Below are 21,338 nucleotides of genomic sequence, written 5' to 3' on the forward strand. Positions count from 1 at the left end.
GTTACATTTTATATATTGCATCCAACCTTGTTGATTTTGTGTCAGGACAGCAGAAGCGCTAACCATGAATTATTATCATTATCAATCCTGACTAGTCTCCAGGTTCCTGCTGCTGAAAACCATCCCCACAGTATGGTGCCTGGTTTCCTCCAAAATTGACACCTGACATTCACGCCAAAGGGTTCAATCTATGTCTCATCAGACCAGAGAATTTTGTTTTTCATGGTCTGAGAATCCAACCCCTGTCAAGGAGAGTGGTTCCGGAGCCGAGGCTGTGCGTGGAGGCAAGGCTCGCCAGATCTAACTGGTGTTGCTCCACCTCACGCACCAGCTCTGGCTCCTTCCCCCACAGCATGGTGACATTCCACACCCCCAGAGCCAGCCCCTGCCACCTGGGTCTGGTCCGTCGAGGCCCTCAACTTTCACTGCCACCCATGGGACAGCGCACCCGACACCAGCGGTTCCCCCTGCGGGTGGTGAGCCCTGGGTGCCTCCCTAGGGAGGTGTTCCAGGCACGTTCTTCTGGGAGGAGACCCCAGGGAAGACCCAGGATGAGGTGGAGGGATTATATCTCCATACTGGCCTGGGAACGCCTCGGGATCCCCCAGTCAGAAGTGGTCAATGTGGCACAGGAAAGGGACGTCTGGGGTCCTCGGCTGGAGCTGTTGCCCCCACGACCTGAACCGGAAAAGCGGCTGAAAATGAGGTGAGTGAGTGGTCTAATAGTCCTTCAGGTGCCTTTTGGCTAACTCCAGACAGGCTGCCATGTGCCTTTTACTAATGAGTGGCTTTCGTCTGGCCACTCTACCATACAGGCCTGATTGGTGGATTTCTGTTGAGATTGTTGCCCTTCTGGAAGGTTCTCCTCTCTCCACAGAGGAATGCTAGAGCTCTGACAGAGTCAACATCTGGTTCTTGATCACCTCCCTGACTAAGGCCCTTCTCACACAGTCGCTCAGTTTAGATGGGTGGTCAGCTCCAGGAAGAGTCCTGGTGGATCCCAACTTCTTTCATTGTACTCTTTCCTAGATTTGTGCCTTCAGACAATCCTGTCTTGGAGGTCCACAGACAATTCCTTTGACATCATGCTTGGTTTGTGCTCTAATATGCGCTGTCAACTATGGGACCTTATATGTAGACAGGTCTATGCCTTTCCATATCATGTCCACTTAACTGAATTTGCCCCAGGTGGACTCCAGTTAAGCTGTAGAAACATCTCAAGGATGATCAGTAGAAACAGGATGCACCTGAGCTCACTTTTGAGCTTCATGACAAAGGCTGTGAATACTATATGTACATGTGATTTCCTAGGTGTTTTTTTTTTCTTTCATTTTTAATAAATTTGAAAAAAATGTAAAAAAGAAAAAAAAATGTTTTCATTGTCATTACGGGTGTTGTGTTTCGAATTTTGAGGGATAAAATGAATTTCATCAAATTTCAAATAAGGCTGTAACATAACAAAATGTGTATAAAGTGAAGTGCTGTGCACTGTCCATAAACCTCTTGAAGTTTCTCTGGCCACAATTATGTCTGCAGGCTGCTTATTCAATCTCATTGACTGTCCATATACTTTTTCTTGATGGAAATCTGTTGACACTCGGCCACTCTTAAATTTTAAAGCGTTTATCCTCACTAAATGGCCTTTTCACTTGGTAAGTTACAAGATGATAGCACTTATTGTTTTTGAGTTTTCATGTTAACAGTCTGGAGCAGATGGACTCATTTATCCATTATCTGTTTATTACTCACTGAATTTCATAGGGTGCTTGCCTAGGCTTTCCAAAGCCTGAGAAAAATGTAGGGCAAAAACATGCTGTTCTAGATTGCTGTTCTAGATTGTTCTCATGGCCCTGTGGAGTTGTTCGATGTTCTCACTGTGAGGACAGCACATGAACAGTGAGGAAATATGACGTCATGCTTTTAGACCATGGCGAACCCGCTCAAATCCAGCTTACTGCAGCACACATATATGTCTATAAACTGGGAAAATCCTTCTGATAAATGCACATCTGTGTTACTTGTAGAACTGTGATATCGTTTGTCCACCTGAGCCCTAAATTGAAGGGAGACTGACAATTTGCCAAAAGACTAAATATTTAAATATGTAACGAATCCTTTTGCTCTGTCAGTCATGGTGTGACACAGCCATAACACAAGATAAAGTCCTAGCTCAAACATGCTGTCCATCACATTTAGTAAGCTGATTAGTCTATACTTTATTGATTCTTTATCACTGTCTTTGCAATCTCTACTTATATGTGATTTAATTTTGGAACATTGGATAGTTCTTATCCGCTTAAGTGAAAGTACACAGAAGCCCAACGTTGCCTTTGTCTTTCGTGTGTCTGACTAGGTATGAAAATTTCCATTTTGCACACGATATAAGGCAAGGTGGAGGAATAGCTTTAATTTTACAAAGTGTCTGTAGCTTAGTGTTTTATGGCAATGCCAAATTTAACTAATTTGAACTCTAATTCTCTTCATCCCTCATGTTGACTTCAGCAGTTCTAGCCAAATTAATGAAATTTCATAATGTCATCTGGTTGTATTGTACAAGCCCACTGGCTCACAGTCTACATTTTTAGATGATTTGGTGACATTATTTCAGGGGTGGTGATCAAGTGTTTAGTGCACTTGGTTTCAGGTTCAAACCCCACCCCTGCCACATTTCTCCATGTAATGTGGAGTTGTGTCAGGAAGGGCATCAGACATAAAACCTCTGCCAGTTCAACATGCAGATCCACTTCGCATTTGCTGTGGTGACCGAGTGCAAACAAGGGAGCAGCCGAACAGACTTTTTTTCCAGTGACTTTATTGCAGAGTCGTTGGTTAGGGCTTTAACATCTTGTTCATTAAGATCTCTGAATCCCACAGCAAAGCATTTTTGGGTGTTTTGTAATGTTTCAATTTTCTCAATTTTTGCACAGACTCTCCTGCTGCAGTGCCATTATGTCAGTTATCACGTTAGTTCCTCTCCTGTGACTGAAATATGTGTTGGATTATCACAGGTTATGGGATTGGTCTCTGAACAGGTTTGCTTAGTGGACAATGTCATGCATATCCTAAATGCACCTCTCTCCAGCCTGTTGGACTTGATACTGTAAAAATCATATTGCCCTAGATTACAGTCATCCTGGTTTACTGAACATTTTAAAAAGCTTATAAAAGCATAAATGGTGTAACTCTAAGATGGAGGTCTTTCACCTTGCCTGGCATGATTGCATATTAAATTATAAATGTGCTGTATCGGCTGCTCAAAGAGCTTGCTGTGTTTGATGCTGTGGCAACACTTTTGGGCAATCGTCCACAAGTTATTCACCGTTCACAGCTCAAAATATCTGGAATTATTTTGAGAAAAAATGAAAGACAAGTATAACAGTCTAAGGTCAAGCACATAAATCTGTTAGCGTGGCAGAGTTGCCTGTGAGGGATTAATCAGAGGCAGTTCCAGAAAACAGTCCCGTGGTCAAAAACTCAGAAGATCAGTCACTGTGGTGACAGTGTCCATGAAGGGCTCACCACAGGCAGTTTCCTAAAGGCAGGCATATAGATCTACTCAGTTTAGGCAGTCAGACTGGGTAAAGTAATCCAAAGAGGTTAGTGACAGAAACAAGGTTAAACAGGAACAGTCACTTTGAGATACGTAAGGTGGTAGACGACAATGAAACATGAGAGGTACTGGCACTGGGGAACACGAGAGATCAGTGTAAATACCTGAGGAGATCATTTCTGAAGAGCTAAAGTGATCAAAAAACAAACTGATTAAAACTGAAGTCGGATGCGGAAACAAAAAGGAAAGCAAAAACAGATGGTACATATCCCTGGCAAGTGGAAACAGTGCATCTGATAATTCAGGTGTGACTTAGAGGGGAAGACTATTTATCCATATCAGTATGACTTATAAGGATTTTATATCCTTATAAGGACTTATAAGGATTTGAACATGGCTTTGAACACGCCAGTGCAGATACATTTTGACTTCATTGGAAATCGGGCTCCACAGAAACTTTTCTGGGATGTGATGCTGTTCTGCATTCACACACAGCCTGCCACACTGACATTATTAAAAGGTGCAGATATGACTGACACAGCAGACCAGGCCCAATCTGATAAATGCTGTTTGCTTGGTTGTGCCATTTTGTTTAGTTGGAAAGGATGTTGCCAGTGTAAATGCTGTCAAAGACGGCACCTGCACCAGCTGAGGGAATGTGCACAATAGGACCTTCCAGGAGGCTAACCTTCGTCTCTGGTGACTGCTGCCTTTGCTGCCATTTCATTTCCTTGACTGAGGCAAGACAGCGTATATATATTTATAAAAGAGAAACTTCCTGTCACCCCAGTGCTTTGTGACACTCCTTCAGAAGCTGATGTTATTTTTCTCTCTCTATCCTGAAAAGAAGCTTTGATATAAATAAATAAATCTGCTCCATACAACAGTGAAAAACTGCAGGGCATCCCTCTTGAGTGCTCAGTGACAGTTTAAAAATTTATTGTTGTCTTATTCATAGAGGCAGCTTTTCTAAGTCTATTTGAAACATTGTCCATGGCCCCCTGACTCAGATGGCTGATTCCATGTAGCCTCAGCTTGTCTATAGAATCTAAACACTTGATTCAAAAAGAAAACGCCTGGAGCACATGTATACAGTGTGGCTGTCAAGGGTCGAGTAGGATTTTGTGATTAACTGTAAAGATGTGTGATGTACCAACCTGGACACAAGCTAGGGCTGGACAATATGGACCAAAAACCATATGCAATATATGTTAGTATTTTAGATCAAATGGGCTAAATATTCACTTTTAACTCAATGCTGAGATATGAAACCATATCTTTAGTGATGTGCAAGGCAACAGCTCTTCTTTTGATATGAGAGATAGTTTCTAACTGCTGCGCTCTGTGTCTCGTCACTTTTTTTTTTTCCTCACTTTTTGACTGATATTTCTACCTACAGCAGTGAAGTGGTCTTGAATGAATCTATATCAACAGACTTTTCATGCCGTTCATTCCACATTCCCAGGATGCTTCGTGTATCTGCAGTTTTTATCTTTGTTGCGTTTTTTTTTAACTGTTAAATCGAACCCTACCATGTTGCTGGAAAGTTGCTTTAATGTGCATTTTCTTTAGTCTCACCCACAGAAATCTACAATTTATTCAGTTGTGATGGTGTCTTGGTGGCTTCCCTTGTTTGCTTTCTCCTTCTGAAATCACTCACTTCTTGAGAACTATCTCCTCCAGTCATATTTACATTTTCCATGAATTGGGAAATGGTCATGCACCCATTCACTGACTTATCTAAAGAAAACTGACTGTAAAAGTGGTATGAACAATAATGATTATATTTAGTTTGTCTAATTACTTATGAGCTCTGAAAATGGGGAAACTATAAGAATGGCTGCCATTCCTAAATGCTTGACACAGTATTTTTTGCTAAACCTCTCAAATTAAAGATAAGTGTACACAAGCACATATTAAAAGCACATGTTAATGTTCATTTCAACCCCACTGTAGTTGTGTAAAGAGGAAAAAAATGTAGCTGTCCATATACTTACCTGACTATACAACTGCCCAAAGTAGTCAGCTCAGTGTCCCAGTTCAAGAGTCATCTTTCAAGACTATGCCACATGTTTATACAGATATACATGTACTATTTTTGTGCAGTACATGACAAAATAACTGCACTTGTGTGGTGCAGCTCTAACATGCAGATTATTTTATCTGTTATGTATGTATTCAGAGTTTGAGGGTGTCTTCACACATGAAAGTCTGGAACAAGGTCTGAACCAAAGTTCACATGTGTATATGTTTGGTTTGGTAGCTTTGGTTTCACATTGCAATGTTGAAGTTGAATGAAAGAACCTTTCATGATGTACTCATCGACACTGCTCAAGCCAATTAAGGCACCACCATGTTTTGTTTTTTTTAGGTTATCTGATCAAATATTGGTCTAATTTATATTTTTATCTTTTGGCATGCAGTGTGTTTTACCTGATCTGGTAATACACACTACTGAGAATCTGTTTTTACCCATGATTCAATAAAAATGATATGCAAAGTAAATGTTAAAAACACCTTGATTCTGCTTCAAACTGCACTCAAGTAATCATCTGTGTCGGCGACAGATATCTGAAGCTTTTGTACAACAATCATTTCCACATAAATTCAGCATTATTTCATCATAAAAGGCGGTGGAAGCGATCAGAGCGCCGTGGCTAAATGAGCACGTTGGTCATTTCAGAGAGTCACGGAATTTTGCCAAGATTCTGCTTAATGACCTAGTTTCTACTTAAAACTGACTTTAGAATGATTTAAGAGGTTTTACCTTCATCATCTGATGGTTAGTAATCCCATTAATCCATTTGATTGCTTTGGGTGAAGAGACGCCGTCTCAGATGTGCTGCTGTTGTCCGAAATGATGCATGTGCAGATGCAAAAGGCGGACCGATTTTTTAGGGGCGGACCATTCAGCCTGCGACACCAGCTACTTCTCCCTATAGGTTTGTAGATGTCCATGTCTCTTGATGTCAGTTTGGTGTATATTTACATTTAAATGGATACAAAAAAAACCTTCCATTTCAATAGAGAAAAATTAATGAATGCATTATGTGGATCATTTTTTCCAATCTGTTTTGGTTGGACCAAATTTTTTATTTACCGGATCATGATACAAGGCACCTTTCACATCGGCAATATTGGTGCAGACCAAACTGAAAAATTTGAATGCATGAACATAAGATATGGGTGAAAGTATCCTTAGAGTTCAGACCTTCCCAAAAGTATTATGATCCCCTTACAGTTGTACAACTTTGCAATGGCTTTGATGTACATTAAAAAGGGGTCATATTTACTTTTCCAGTTAATTTAGCACAATAAGAGTATGTGAATAGGCACATTGAAATGCTCCTTTTAAAGAAAAATACATCAGAATGTCACATGGTACCGCAATGCCATACAAGTCAAACATGTTTTATGATGATGTGTAATTAAATTTAATGTACCTTTACCTATTTGTGAATGGGCCTCCTATTAATTCATCAAGATTCATGCTAAATAATTCACGGTCTAGCACCTCCCGACATAGCTGACCTAATTAAACCCTACGTACCGGCCCGTGCTCTGCGTTCTCAGAGCACAGGATTCCTTTGTCTCCCTTGGGTGATTAAAAAGTCTGTGGGCCACAGAGCCTTCTCTTATTGTGCACCTGTTTTGTGAAATGATCTCCCTGTGGAGATAAAACAGTCAGATTCTGTAGAGACGTTCAAGTCCAGACATAAGACGCTTATATTTTCCCTTTCATATGGCTAGCATACTGGCATAGTATGGAACTATGCTTCCTATCCTTTTAAATTCATTTTATCTGTAATGGAACAGGGCTTGGCCTCAACTTTATCTAAATTCTGGGTCTGTTAGTGAAGCTTAGGGTTAGCGGCCCACAATCACTTTAGTATTTTCTCTGCTTTCCTGACGATTTAATGCTGATGAATTGTACCTTAGGTGTGTTTTTTTCTGGCCGACTGATTCTGCTCTTTTTCTCTCTGTCCAAGGTGCGGAGCGCAATGCGTGGGAGTGACATCTGTGGACAATGGGATGGTGAACTGACCGCAAGATGCCATGCCTGAAGCTGATGCAGGAGATGTTGTTTTGATTTACTGTTTTCTGTTTCTTCAGCGTTGTTAAACTTTGTAAAAACCTTGTAACTGTGAGAATGGCCTAAGTAGTGGGTCGCCCCTTTGAGTCTGGTCTGCTTGAGGTTTCTTCCTCAATATCATCAGAGGGAGTTTTTCTTAACCACTGTGGCCTGTGTGCTTGCTCTTGGGGTTGGTAAGGTTAGACCTTACTTATGTGAGGTGGCTTGAGGCAACTTTGTTGTGATTTGGCGCTATATAAAATATAATAAATTTAAATTCAATCAGGATGAGTGAGTTTGGTTTGTAAAAACCTGAAGGAAAAAAAAATCAACCAGAGGTGCGTCAAAAAAAATTATATTTTCTGTTTGTTCTTTTGTATCCAGGTTACAACTGTATTCAGCTGATGGCAGTCATGGAGCATGCCTATTATGCAAGTTTTGGATATCAAGTTACCAGTTTCTTTGCAGCTTCCAGGTAAATGTCTCGCATTTTCAGAGCATCATTTCAACATTTTTTCTTTTTTTTTTTTTTTTTTACCATATATATGACTACCGTATTTTCTGCATTATAAGGCGCGCCCTCAATTAGCGGGTACTTAACCCTTACAAAAGGCGCACGCTAAAACATATAGTCTACAAAAAAAAAAAAAAAGGTCACGGAAGCAAAACGATGAGTTTATTTGAACTTTTTAACAACTTTGAACTACCGGTATTTAACAATATGGTACTCACATTATTTTTTATTATGGTTCTGTCACAAATCCATCGAAGTCTTCATCTTCTGTGTCTGAATTGAACAGGTGGTCTTCTAGCTGTGGCCACCTCGCTTTGTTTCTGCGGAAACTCCGTTTGGTCTTTTTAACTCGGCGCAGTTCATTTTCTTCTTTCCTCTCGCAGCTGCTCTATTCCCATGAACAACCGCGTAACTGATAGCCTGCAGTTTGAATTGTGCCTCATAAGCATGTCTCCATTTTCGGGGGTCCTTAGACAAACAAATGTTGTTTTGCAGGATACCTGTAGTATATGGTAACTACCGGAGGAATGGCGGAGGTAAGTGTACGTACCACGGACTCACGGATTCTTCTCTGATTGGTTTATCGCTGGCAGCTTACGTACTCTACGCTACCAGCGTACGTACTTTACGTATTACGTAATGTTTTCTGATTGGTTTATCGCTGCCAGGGTACGTACTCTACGCTGCTAGCGTACGTACTTTATGTATTACGTCCTTGTGTCAGCGGGAAATGGTCCGATATTCCGATGGTCAAAGACGGCGTCGGTCGTTTTTACAGATTTTGGAATTCAGTGTGCACATAAGGCGCACCGGATTATAGGGCACACGGCCGATTTTTGTGAAAATTTAAGGCTTTTAGATGCGCCTTGTGCTGAAAATACAGTACATAAATACTGAATACAACTTTTTTTTTACTCATTTGGCTTAAGTCTATAGGGAAATACAGTCCAATGCAAAAATCTTAGACATGATATTAAAAAAATCCATGAGGCAAAGATGCTGTATTTATTTATTTATTTATTTTAAATATTGTGGCTACAGGCAAGACTTTCTTATCCCAACTGGTCATGACTATATGTACAAGCCATTTCTGTGCTTACCCAGTGATAGTACTTGGGTCTTTAGGCCTGGGTTAGTTGGGCTGGTACTTAGCCAGGACATGCTATGGTGGCTCAATATTTATACAGTGTAGTAAATATCTCTCTTATCTCTGTCTCACTCCTTTTCACGCCTGCACCTGCACTGAAGAGAAATGTACTTAAGTCACAGAACGATTAGCAAAACATCATGCCTGGAATGTGTTTTGTGTCAAAGCAGACCAATAGATCAGGCATTTTATAGCATTTGTAAGAAACTATACATGTCAAGACTTGGCCTGCTCAGTAATCCCTGTATCCACTAACCCATCCTGGAATAGACTAAGGGGGTCACGGGGGGCTGAAGCTTATCACACCAGTCAAAGGGGGGGAAGCACCTTGGACAGGACCAGGGTTCTAGCTAGGACTAGTGCCGTGTAAATTATGTGAGCGTGACTCATAGCTTCCAGGGGCCCGCGGCCCCCAGAGCTATAGGGTTTCATACCAGTAATACACTCTTGGCAAGCCTTATTTAACTAATTTTGGGTGGTTTTAGATGCACTGAGCGCAAGAATAATAAACAAAAATTATATTTATCTTGTAATATTTGTAAGATCAAAGTTCTTTTTTGCGTGTTTCTGTCAAAGTCTAAGTTAATAAATTAAATAACATTGAAAATGTTAAAAACACAATATTTAGTGGACCTAGCAGTTGCTCTCTTTTTCAAAAATTACACACAATAGTTTTTAATCCATTGAAGCAGGCAGTTTTTCTGTCATCCTGACAATTGTTTTTGTTGTTGTTTTCAGCAATTTGAGTGGGATTGCATTACTTTTTCTTTTTAAACAATATAACACCTTATTATCAAACCTGATGTTTTAAATGAAAAACGTTGAGTCAGTTTTTCTCTTTCCTCTTTCATTGATTCTGTGCCCCTCCCTCCTCTCCACTCTTCCTTTCTCTCTCTCTCTCACGCACACACACGCGTCTGCTGTTTTCAAACACTGAGCTTTTTGGAAACACCAAGCCTTTCAACTGTAAAATAAGCTACATTTCTGAATGTATCTTCAGATACGGATAGAGAAAGGCCTCTGAAGGACTTTCATGGCAGGGTTAATTTTCTTTTTTCTTCAGCTCAGAGCAGAGACGCTGTTTCCAGTTACTCCCGTTCACAGCTCTGTGGTCATAGAACGCGCTGACTCCCTGATCTCTGCTGTTTGCAATTTGATACAAAGAAAATTACAAATATTTGTTATTACTTTATTTGTTTAAAATTGCAAAACTATGATGCTATAAGCGTGAAATACGATCTAATTGGTACATTTTCAGCAACATTTCAGTTCATTTTTCAGAAATAGTGTGCTGAGCGACACAGCCAATTTGAATCCGAGAGCCAGGCGAAAATTTGCAGTACCGGGTGGGGCTGCCTGGCACTGCCCAACATGGCTAGAACCCTGGACAGGATGTCAGTCTGTTTATATGTGTGTGTTTATATATTTATATATAAATATATATATTAGCGTGCTCCTCTACAGTATGCCAAAAAATAAAAGTCACTTTCTTTCAGTGCTTCCTGATAAAATAGTTCATCTTGATGAGAAAATGTTTTGTGCAAAACTTTTATTGCAATATGACTATTCTAACCACTACCGGACGCATGGTGGAAATTACAGTGGTTGAGCATTTTAGTGCAAACCAGCAATAGTAATGTACCTGTTTAGAAGCACCTTGAAAAAGTTGAAATTTGTTTTTAAATACATAAAAAGAGTGAGACAGTTGTGGCATTTTAGAGTCACAGAAGGTGCAGCACATATTTTGAGCATGTCCAGGATACACTCTAAAACTGATACTTGGCCTATGACACATTGCCAACTCCTTTTTTTTCTTTTGACAAATAAGCAAATGTGCCGTCACACCTGCAACATTTTGTCTTAACCTGTGGCAAGGTGGCCATAACCCCCGTTGTGACTGGAACTTTAGAGATTTGACTATAACATTTCCCAGCATAAGTCACATAGGTTACAATGTGCGGTACTCTAAATTTGCGCATCACGTGATTTACACTCTCAGTGACAATAGACAATTTGTGACTTTACTTCAAACCTACATAATAAAACACTTAAAATCTGCTTTCTAATTTGGAATATGAAGGAGTTACATTAAAGAAATTACTGTTCATTGTTCCCGGGAAACCTGAAAAATGATGACTCAGGCTGGTTACATTGATGCTTGTGATAATTAATTACTGAGCAGTGGGCAGTTGGCTTCCTAGAATGACATCAGTGTTCAACCATTGTGCACCTCACTTTCAGTGGACGATGCAATCGTGTAGTTGTCTTTGGCCAGTACCCATTTACAACTAAGTGTACTCAGGCAATGTAGATGTAGTGTCTTGTCACAGGAGACAAACAGCTAGCCTCAAGCTGATGTAAATGAAATCCCCTAGAATTGAAAATATTAGTTCAGGACTTATCTCACACAACAATCTGCTCCAATAAAAAAAAAAAAATCAATAATAATAATAATTAAAATAATAATGATGACTTTTTGAAAATTGTTTCATGGATTCTTTTGTTTTGTCCAGTTTTGGATTCTCTGGTATCAATATCTGCAACTAAAATTATGATATTGTAACATCCTTAAAGGACATGTCGCACCAAAATCATAACAATTTAGATTTAGGCTCTTAGTGGCCATCCAATGATCCACCAAGATTACGTTGTACACTGCTGTGACCGGTTTCAAAGTATATGGCATTCACAAAAAAAAAAAAAAACAGCCACGGAGACATCTGAAACAAAGTATTCTTGAATACCCATGTGTTTCCGACAAGTGACATAGCTAATACAAGTGTCCCAGCATGTGCTTCAGTGGAATGTAGCTGCTAACAATAAGAACTGTGGCACAGATTAATTCCAAAGTTGACATAAGTGTGATGTTGTGTTATGATGACTCATTTTTAAGTGAAAACTGTTCATTTTAATGCAGTCATGGTAAAAGCTGCAGCACTGAGAAGGTTTAGTGCACCTGCAACCATAAGACATAAACACAGCCTGTCGATAACGATCTCTGCTTGAGGATCAGTATTGTGCACAATTAATTATTAGTGTTATTATCAATAAAATCTAAAAAAAAAAAATAAACATCTGGTGCCACAAGTCTGTAGAAACAGCGTCATGCAGATGTCCACAGCTTCAGTAAACTAGCATCCTGCCACACAAACAGCACGTCACCACACTTTAGGTTCCAAAATCCGACACTGAAAAAGTTAAGAGTCTGGGGGTGAAATGTGTCGTCTCCTGTCTGTAAATTCTCTGTAAAGCCAAGCCATCACTTTCGAATGACAGCTCAGAAGCTTCTTTTTTGGACTGATCAAGTTTGTTTCCCTCTGTGTGTCAGTCATCGGGATGTGTCTGCTCATTCTAAAATGTACATCACACACTGAAAAATGCTGAGTGAGATGTTTTCCAGAAATGCACCTACTAATGCTCAGAGTAAGAGGAATAAAATACATCAGCAATCACTAATTATTAGCACATGTGTGCAGAGAGACTTACAGTAATGAGTACTTTTATGTTGTCTTGCTAAGTGGGACATTAAAACACATGGGACATGTCCTTTAATATACAATGAAGTCAAATAACCATTGAAGACTAAACAAATGAAGTATCTTGGATGACAATGAGGTAAAGTCACACATTGCCACATTGATGCGACATTGATGATACAATAGAACAGGGGTGGCCAAGTTCGGTCCTCGAGAGCCACATTCCTGACACTCTTAGTTGTCTCCCTGCTCCAACACACCTGAATCCAATGAAAGGCTTGTTAGCAGACTTTTAATGAGCCTTTCATTGGATTCAGGTATGTTGGAGCAGGAAGACAGCTAAGAGTGTCAGGAATGTGGCTCTCGAGGACCGAACTTGGCCACCCCTGCAATAGAACCATCTTAGGTCTTATCTTGCATCCACCCAGGCAGTCGACCCATCTCCTTATCAAAATTAGGTCTAACCACACAATGAGATGTGACCATTTCCAGGTCGGTGGATTTCAGAGAGAATGCTCATTGCAATGAGAGTGCAGAGTTTTCAAAGCTCTCTGTCGTAGTCAATGATGATTGTGAGTTTAAATGCCCAAAACTTACAACCTCAATTCCAATGGAGTTGGGACATTGTGTGAAATGTAAATAAAAACAGAATACAATGATTTACAGATCCTCTTCAACCTGTATTCAGTTGAATACACCACAAAGACAAGATATTTAATGTTCTGATAGACATTTTTATTTTTGTGCAAATATTTGCTCATTTTGAAATGGATGCCTACAACACATTTCAGAAAGGCTGGGACAGTGGCAACTAAAGCCTGGGAAAGTTGATGAATGCTCAAAGAACACCTAATAATTGGTGTGTCATGATTGGATATAAAAGGAGCATCCCCAAAAGGCTCAGACATTCACAAGCAAAGATGGGGTGAGGATCACCACTTTGTAAAGAACTACGTGAAAAAATAGTCCAACAATTTAAGAACAATGTTCACAAGCCAGCATCTCTGATGGTATGGGGGTTTGTTAGTGCCCATGTCATGGGCAACTTACACATCTGTGATGGCACTATCAGTGCTGAAAGGTACATCCAGGTTTTGGAGCATCACATGCTGCCATCCAAGCATGTCTTATTCAGGGACGTCCCTGCTTATTTCAGCAAGACAATGCCAAGCCACATTCTGCACGTGTTACAACAGCGTGGCTTCGTAGTAAAAGAGTGCGGGTACTAGACTGGCCTGCCTGCAGTCCAGACCTGTCGCCCATTGAAAATGAGTGGCGCATTATGAAGCTCTAAATACGACAATGGAGACCCCGTTGAACAACTGAAGTCGTACGTCAAGCAGGAATGGGAAAGAATTCCACCTACAAAGCTTCAACAATTGGTGTCCTCAGTTCCCAAATGCTTGAGTGTTGTTAGAAGGAAAGGTGGTGTTGCACAGTGGTAAACATACCACTGTCCCAGCTTTTTTGAAATGTGTTGCAGGCATCCATTTCAAAATGAGCAAATATTTGCACAAAAACAATAAAGTTTATCAGTTTGAACGTTAAATATCTTGACTTTGTGGTGTATTCAACTGAATATACGAGGTCTGTTAGAAAACTATCCGACATTTTTATTTTTTGCAAAAACTATATGGATTTGAATCATGTGCGCTTGCATCAGCCAAGCTTGAACCTTCGTGCGCATGCGTGAGTTTTTCACGCTTGTCGGTTGCGTCATTCGCCTGTGAGCACGCTTTGAGTGAGCAGTGGTCCAGCTCCCTCGTCGGATTTTTATTGTGAGGAAAATGTCTGAACGATTTGGAGCTTTGCTGCATCAAATTTTTCCAGAAACTGAGAGACAGAGCCAGGTGGAAACCATTTGGAAGATTAAGGTTAAGATTAAGGAGTGTTACAACCGGTTTAAAGACGGCGTGCGCCGCGCTCTGAGCGGCGATCAACAGGCTGAAATCACCAGATCATTTCCAAACTGAACGCTGTGTTGATCCGGGACGTCGTCTGACTACTACAGAAATGGCAGAAGAGGTGGACATACCACTTTTTCGGCACATTCCACTGTTACAGGAGTTTTTGTTATGGAAAGAGGAGCGTAGGAATTCGCCGCGGGACAAAAGCACCTCCGTGTTGGTCTCACAGGACATGTTGTAACATGCCCAGCTCTTGCACCATTCGGAAGATTCAGACCGCTTTCGGTGGCTTTTCAGTCGTGTGACTATCCGAGAAATTGTGGAAGAGCTGGACATGCCACAACATGTCCTGTGAGGCTTCATCACGGCGTTGCTTTTTGTCCCGCGCCATTAGCGGCTCCGTCCCGACGCGCGAATTCCTCCGCACGTCTTTTCATGACAGAAACTCCCGTAACAGTGGAATGTGCCGAAAAAGTGGTATGTCCACCTCTTCTGCCATTTCTGTAGTAGTCAGATGACGTCCCGGATCAACACAGCGTTCAGTTTGGAAATGATCTGGTCGTTTCAGCCTGTCGATCGCCGCTCGGAGCGCAGCGTGCCCTCCACCATTGTGCGCCGTGTTTAAACCGGTTGTAACACACGTTAATCTGTGTGATCCCCATAGAATCGTCCCTGAAAGCCGTCTGAATCTTCCGAATGGTTTCCACCTGGCTGTCTCTCACAGTTTCTGGAAAAATTTGATGCAGCAAAGCTCCAAATCATTCAGACATTTTCCTCACAATAAAAATCCGACGAGGGGGCTGGACCACTGCTCACTCAAAGCATGCTCACAGGTGAATGACGCAACCGACAGGCGTGAAAAAACTCACGCATGCGCACGAAGGTTCAAGCTTGGCTGATGCAAGCACACATGATTCAAATCCATATAGTTTTGCAAAAAATAAAAAGGTTGGATAGTTTTCTAACAGACCTCGTAGATTGAAGAGGATCTGCAGTTCAATGTATTGTTTTTATTTACATTTTACACAACATCCCAACTTCATTGGAATTGAGGTTGTATCATTATTGAAATAACTTTTATCATGATACATTGTTGTGATATGCTTATCATCCAGCCCTAATTACCTGTATAGAGGCTGTCCAATGAATCATTTCAGGTATTTCATCACAAAAGATTTGCTCCCATTGATATATAATACATGTAAACAAATAGTATGTATGAGTGGGGGAAATCATTTTGTCTGCTTCCTCACAGATCGTTAATTTGATATTGCGGCAAAACCTGCCTGGAGCCATCATTCTGCAAGCTGTTAAAATATTTCAGCAGATCTTTTTATGAATTTCCTTCATAATAAAAGAATATTGGAAGCCCCAAGGTCCTCCAGCCATTTTAGGAAACATTTTACTGTTCTAAAATATAAATAAATAATTAGTCTCAACAGTTTCTGTCTGAGTTTGACATTACTTCAGAAAACAAAATTGGAATCAGGGCCAAAAGTGCTACATTTCGGCTTGAGCTGTTGTCAGCTCAGTTTGTTAAAGATGTGTTTAACATGCGGCCCCTCTATGCTGAATATTGGGACCTTATCTCTTGCAGCAGGAATTATTCCTGCTAGTTTTAAAACTACATGGTAAAACCTCTTATAAAGAAGCTTAGTCTTGACTCAGTGATGCTGTAGACCTAATATATTGTCCTTTTGTTTGTTTTTTAAGTTCTCACAAAGGTGGTCACGACACCATTTATTTTATACAGGGTGAACACAAAAACACTCCTTGGTTTCAAATATTTATAATATCAAAAGTGACATGAAATAATTTTACAATTTTGGTATCTACAGTTGCAGAAATTCATCAAGTTCTTCTGTTTTGTTTTTGCAGATTCTTCTTCAAAATTGTAAAATTATTCATGTCACTTTTGATATTATAAATATTTGAAACCAAGGAGTGTTTTGTGTTCACCCTGTATTTGTCAGAAAATTATCTCTTGGAGCCTTTGCAGTCAGCATTTAGGTGCATCATTCCTCAAGAATGTACTCATTAAAATAATGTATGATGTATGAATGGATTCAATACAGATCACACATCTGTGTTGTTGTTACTGGATCTTAGGCCTGCCTTTGGCATGGTTGTTGTTTTGTTGGCAAAACTAGCAATCACTCACTCATCACTCATCTTCAACTGCTTATCCGTGATCAGGTCACGGGGGCAACAGCTCCAGTAGGCAACCCAAAACTTCCCTTTCCTGGGACACATTAAACACCTCTGACTTGGGGATCCCGTGGAGGTACCAGGCCACTGTGGAGATACAATCTCTTCACCTAGTCCTGCGTCTTCCCTGTGGTCTCCTCCCAGCTGGACGTGCCTAGAACACCTCCCTAGGGAGATGCCCAGGAGGCATCCTTACTCAATGCCCGAACCAAATCAGCTTGCTCCTTCTCACCCTATTTCTATGGGAGACCCCAGGCACCCTCCTGAGGAAACTCATTTTGTCCGCTTGTACCCATGACCTAGTTCTTTCGGTCATGACCAATCTCATGTTGTGAAAGTGTAGTGACACGGACCCACAACAGGGGGCGCAAATGAACGGCCAATAGATGAGCCAAAAAGTAACAATTTAATGTTGTGAAATGTGCACAACGAACATACAGACAATCTCAGAATATAATTACAGTCAATCCACAAAGGTGACGTGTGGGCAGGCTCGAGGATAGAAGACGTCTGTCCTGAGAAGAGCCGGAACCACACGATTTCCGCCGCCACAGAACCTGGTGAATACTGGAGCCGCCAAGTCCCGAATTCCCAGGTGATCACCGTCCCCGACTGTCGGATCTGGTACTGCTGGCGAAGAACAAAGACAGTCAAGTGTGGGTGTGTGTACACTCAGTAACAACAACGGTGGGAATGCCACCTCCACCTCTCACTCAGAATGCTGATGTATTTACAGTAATCCCTCAGAGGAAAAGAGTGCCGTCCTGCACTCACTCAGCCTCCACAGGAAGAGGGACCGGTACTCCTGCAAACACTCACAATATACAGCTTATAAGGAAACGCAAATGGCTGAGGATATTACCTCCAATGAAGTACGATATCTCGGCGATGAGGTGGAGATGACGTCTGGGTTTTATGGAGTGCGATGATGAAGAATGTGTGACAGCTGTCAGGAATTAATGAGTGACAGCTGTCACTCCCGGCTGTGTCCGTGGCGGCAGCGCCCTCTCGTGCCTGAAGCCCGCACTTCAGGCAGGGCACCCTTTGGTGGTGGGCCAGCAGTACCTCCTCTTCTGGCGGCCCACACAACATCTCATGCTCCATTGTCCCATCACTCGTGAACAAGACCCCGAGGTACTTGAACTCCTCCACTTGGGGCAGGACCTCATTCTTTACCCAGAATAGGCAGTCCATCGGTTTACTGCTGAGAACCATGGCCTCAGATTTAGAGGTGCTGATTTTCATCCCAGTCACTCCACACTCGGCCGCGAACTGACCCAGTGAATGCTGGAGGTCACAGGCTGATGATGCCAACAGGACAATATTATTTGCTAAAAGCAATGATAAGACCCTCAGCCCACCAAACTGTAGACTGTCCTCCCTGACTATGCCTTAATATCCTGTCAATGAATATAACAAACAGGATTGGTGACAAGGTGCAGCCCTGGTGGAGGCCAACCTCCTACAGAAAAGAGTCCGACTTACTGCAGAAGACCCGAACACAGCTCTTGCTTTGTAAGTACAGAGATTGGATGGTCCTGAGAAGAGACCCCTCACTCCATACTCCCACAGTATCTCCCAGGATACCTGATCGTACGGCTTCTCCAAGTCCACAAAACACATGTAGACTGGATGGGCATATTCCCAGGCACCCTCCAGGATATTTGTGAGAGTGAAGAGTTGGTTGGTTGTTCCACAACTAGGACAGAATCTGCATTGTTCCTCTTCAATCATAGGTTTGACTATTAGTTGAACCCTCCTTTCCAGCACCCTGGAGTAGACTTTACTGGAGAGGCTGAGTAGTGTTATGCCCTTGTAGTTGACACACACTTGCTGGTCCACTTTTTTTTAAATATGGGGACCACCACCCCAGTTTGTCACTTCTTTGGCACTGTCCCAGACCTCCATGCAACGTTGAAGAGACATCTCATCCAAGACAGTCTCTCCACACTCAGAGCCTTCAGTATTTTTGGACAGATCTCATCAACCCCCGGGGCCTTGCCCCTGTGGAGTTGTTTGACTACCTCAGTGACTTCCACCAAGGAAATTGATGATGATCCTCCATCTGCTTCCAGCTCTGCCTCTACTGCAGAGGGCACTCCAGTCTGATGCAGGAGTTCCTCAAAATGCTCCTTCCAGTGACCGATTACCTCCGCAGTTGAGGTCAACAGAGTCCCATTCTTACTGTATACAGCTTTGATGGTTGCCCATTTCCCTCTCCTGAGGTGCCGGACGGTCCTCCAGAAGCACCTTTGTGCCAACTGAAAGCACGTCTCCATGGTTGCTTCGAACTCCTCCCACACCTGCTGCTTTGCCTCCCCCACATCAGAGGCTTTCGCCCTTTGGGACTGTCTGTATCTTGCAACTGCCTCTGGAGCCCTCCACGATAACATCCTAGAAAGACTCCTCCTTCAGTCTGACAGCTTCCTTGACCACTGGTGTCCACCATGGTGTTAAATGATTATTGTCCCTTGAGGCACCTAAGACCTTGAGTCCACAGCTCCCTGCTGCAGCTTCAGCAGTGAATGCTTTGAATATTGCCCATACTGGTTCCATGCTCCTAACCTCCACAGGGATGCCAGAAATGCTCAGCTGGAGGTGTGAGTTGAAGATGTCTTGGAAAGAGGGATCCTACAGATGTTGCCAGTTCACCTGCCCTATCCATTTGGGCTTACCAGGTCTGTCCAAAGACCTCCCCCATCCTCTTATCAGTTCACCAACAGATGATCAGTTGACAGCTCTGCCCCTCTCTTCACCTGAGTGTTCAGAATATGTGGCCTCAGATGAGATGATACAACCACAAAATCAATCATCGTCCTTTGGCATAGAGTGCTCTGGTACCATGTACACTTATGAGCATCCTTATGTTCGAACATGTTTGTTATGGACAGTCCATGACTACCACAAAAGTCTAGTAACAAACTACCACTCGGGAATAGATCAGGGAGGCCGTTCCTCCCAATCACGCCTCTCCAAGTGTCTGTCATTGTCCACGTGTGTGTTGAAGTCCCCCAGCAGAACAGTGGATTCTCCCACTGGAACCCCATGCAGGACTCCAAGAAGGCAGAATACTCCAAACTACCATTTGCTACATACGCACAAACAACAGTCAGTTCTCCCTCTTGCAACCCAAAGGTCGCATGGAGGCAACCCTTTCATCTACTGGGGTACACACAAACGCAGTGGCACTCAGCTGGCTGGCTTATGACTATCCCCACACCCACCCGGTGCCTCTCACCCTGTCAACTAAAGAGAAGAATAATGTCCAGCCCCTATTAAGGAGAGTGGTTCCAGAGCTGAGGCAGTGCATGGAGGCGAGGCCCACCAGGTGGACTCACCACCTCTGGGAGTGAGTTTTATCTCCCACTGGGGGGAGATGGAACGTCCACATTGCCTTTTCGGGCTGGGCTCGGCTGGACTTGGGGGCGAGCCCGGCCAGCAGGTGCTCACTGATGGGCTTTCCGTCCAGGCCTGGCTTCAGACAGGTGCCATGGGCTTTCTTTTTTTTTTACTTTTTTTTTTTAAAGAAGTTTTATGGCATACATAAACAAACGTGGGCAGGCACAGGAGTACAAACAAGAAGAAGATATTTTTTTACAGTTCGTCAACATTGTCAGTGTCCATGGATTGTACAAAACAGTCCCATCTTTTCCAGTACTTTTCTTTGTGTTGTTGTAGGTGGAGGCAGAATGTTATAAGTTCCATTGTTCTTATGTGTGTCACAATTTGTATTAGGAGAGACATTGAAGGAATGTCTTTTTTGAGCCAACACTTAGTGATGGGTTTCTTTGCCAGCAACAAGAATAATCCTTAGTAGGTACAAGTCCATTCGACCTAATCCTTTTGGAGAGACACAGAGGAACACTGAGCAAAATGACAGGTCCAAATGAATACCCAGTACTGAGTGAATCATACTTATTACCTCCTTCCAAAAACGAACCCCCCCATTAAGGACAGTGGTTTCAGAGCTGAGGCAGTGCATGGAGGTGAGGCCCAACAGGTGGACTCACCACCTCTGGGGGTGAGTTTTATCTCCCACTGGGGGGAGATGGAACGTCCACATTGCCTTTTTGGGCTGGGCTCGGCTGGACTTGGGGGCTAGCCCGGCCAGCAGGTGCTCGCTGATGGGCTTTCCGTCCAGGCCTGGCTTCAGACAGGTGCCATGGGCTTTCTGATCCATTCTTAGTCTGACCCCTCATCTGAGATCAATTTGCCATGGGAGACCCTACCAGGAGCATTAAGGCTCCAGACAACACAGCTCTCAGGTTCATAGGGATGCAGAGAGAAGAAGTACAAATTTGTTTTGGAATTTCTGATTGTGCACTTTCATGGCTGAGATCCTGTGTCAGGCCAATTGCAATGTGTTTTTATATGTGGGCTTCACGTGCTGTGAAGAAGTTCAACATGACTCTACAGATCTAATGCAGGGTACCATAATGAGCATCTGTATACTATGGGGTCCCA

General features: G+C 42.4%; 1 protein-coding gene across 1 annotated transcript in view; it reads left to right on the forward strand.

Annotated features, from left to right (window-relative positions):
• gbe1b (glucan (1,4-alpha-), branching enzyme 1b) overlaps positions 1-21,338 on the forward strand; it is a 555,782-nt gene that overhangs the window by 87,158 nt on the left and 447,286 nt on the right. The window contains exon 6 of the mRNA XM_034168442.1: positions 8,007-8,097. Coding sequence (XP_034024333.1) covers positions 8,007-8,097 — 91 coding nt within the window. The remainder of the gene's footprint in view (positions 1-8,006; positions 8,098-21,338) is intronic.

This window comes from Thalassophryne amazonica, chromosome 4 (assembly GCF_902500255.1).
Source record: "Thalassophryne amazonica chromosome 4, fThaAma1.1, whole genome shotgun sequence".
Classification (NCBI taxonomy): Eukaryota; Metazoa; Chordata; class Actinopteri; order Batrachoidiformes; family Batrachoididae; genus Thalassophryne; species Thalassophryne amazonica.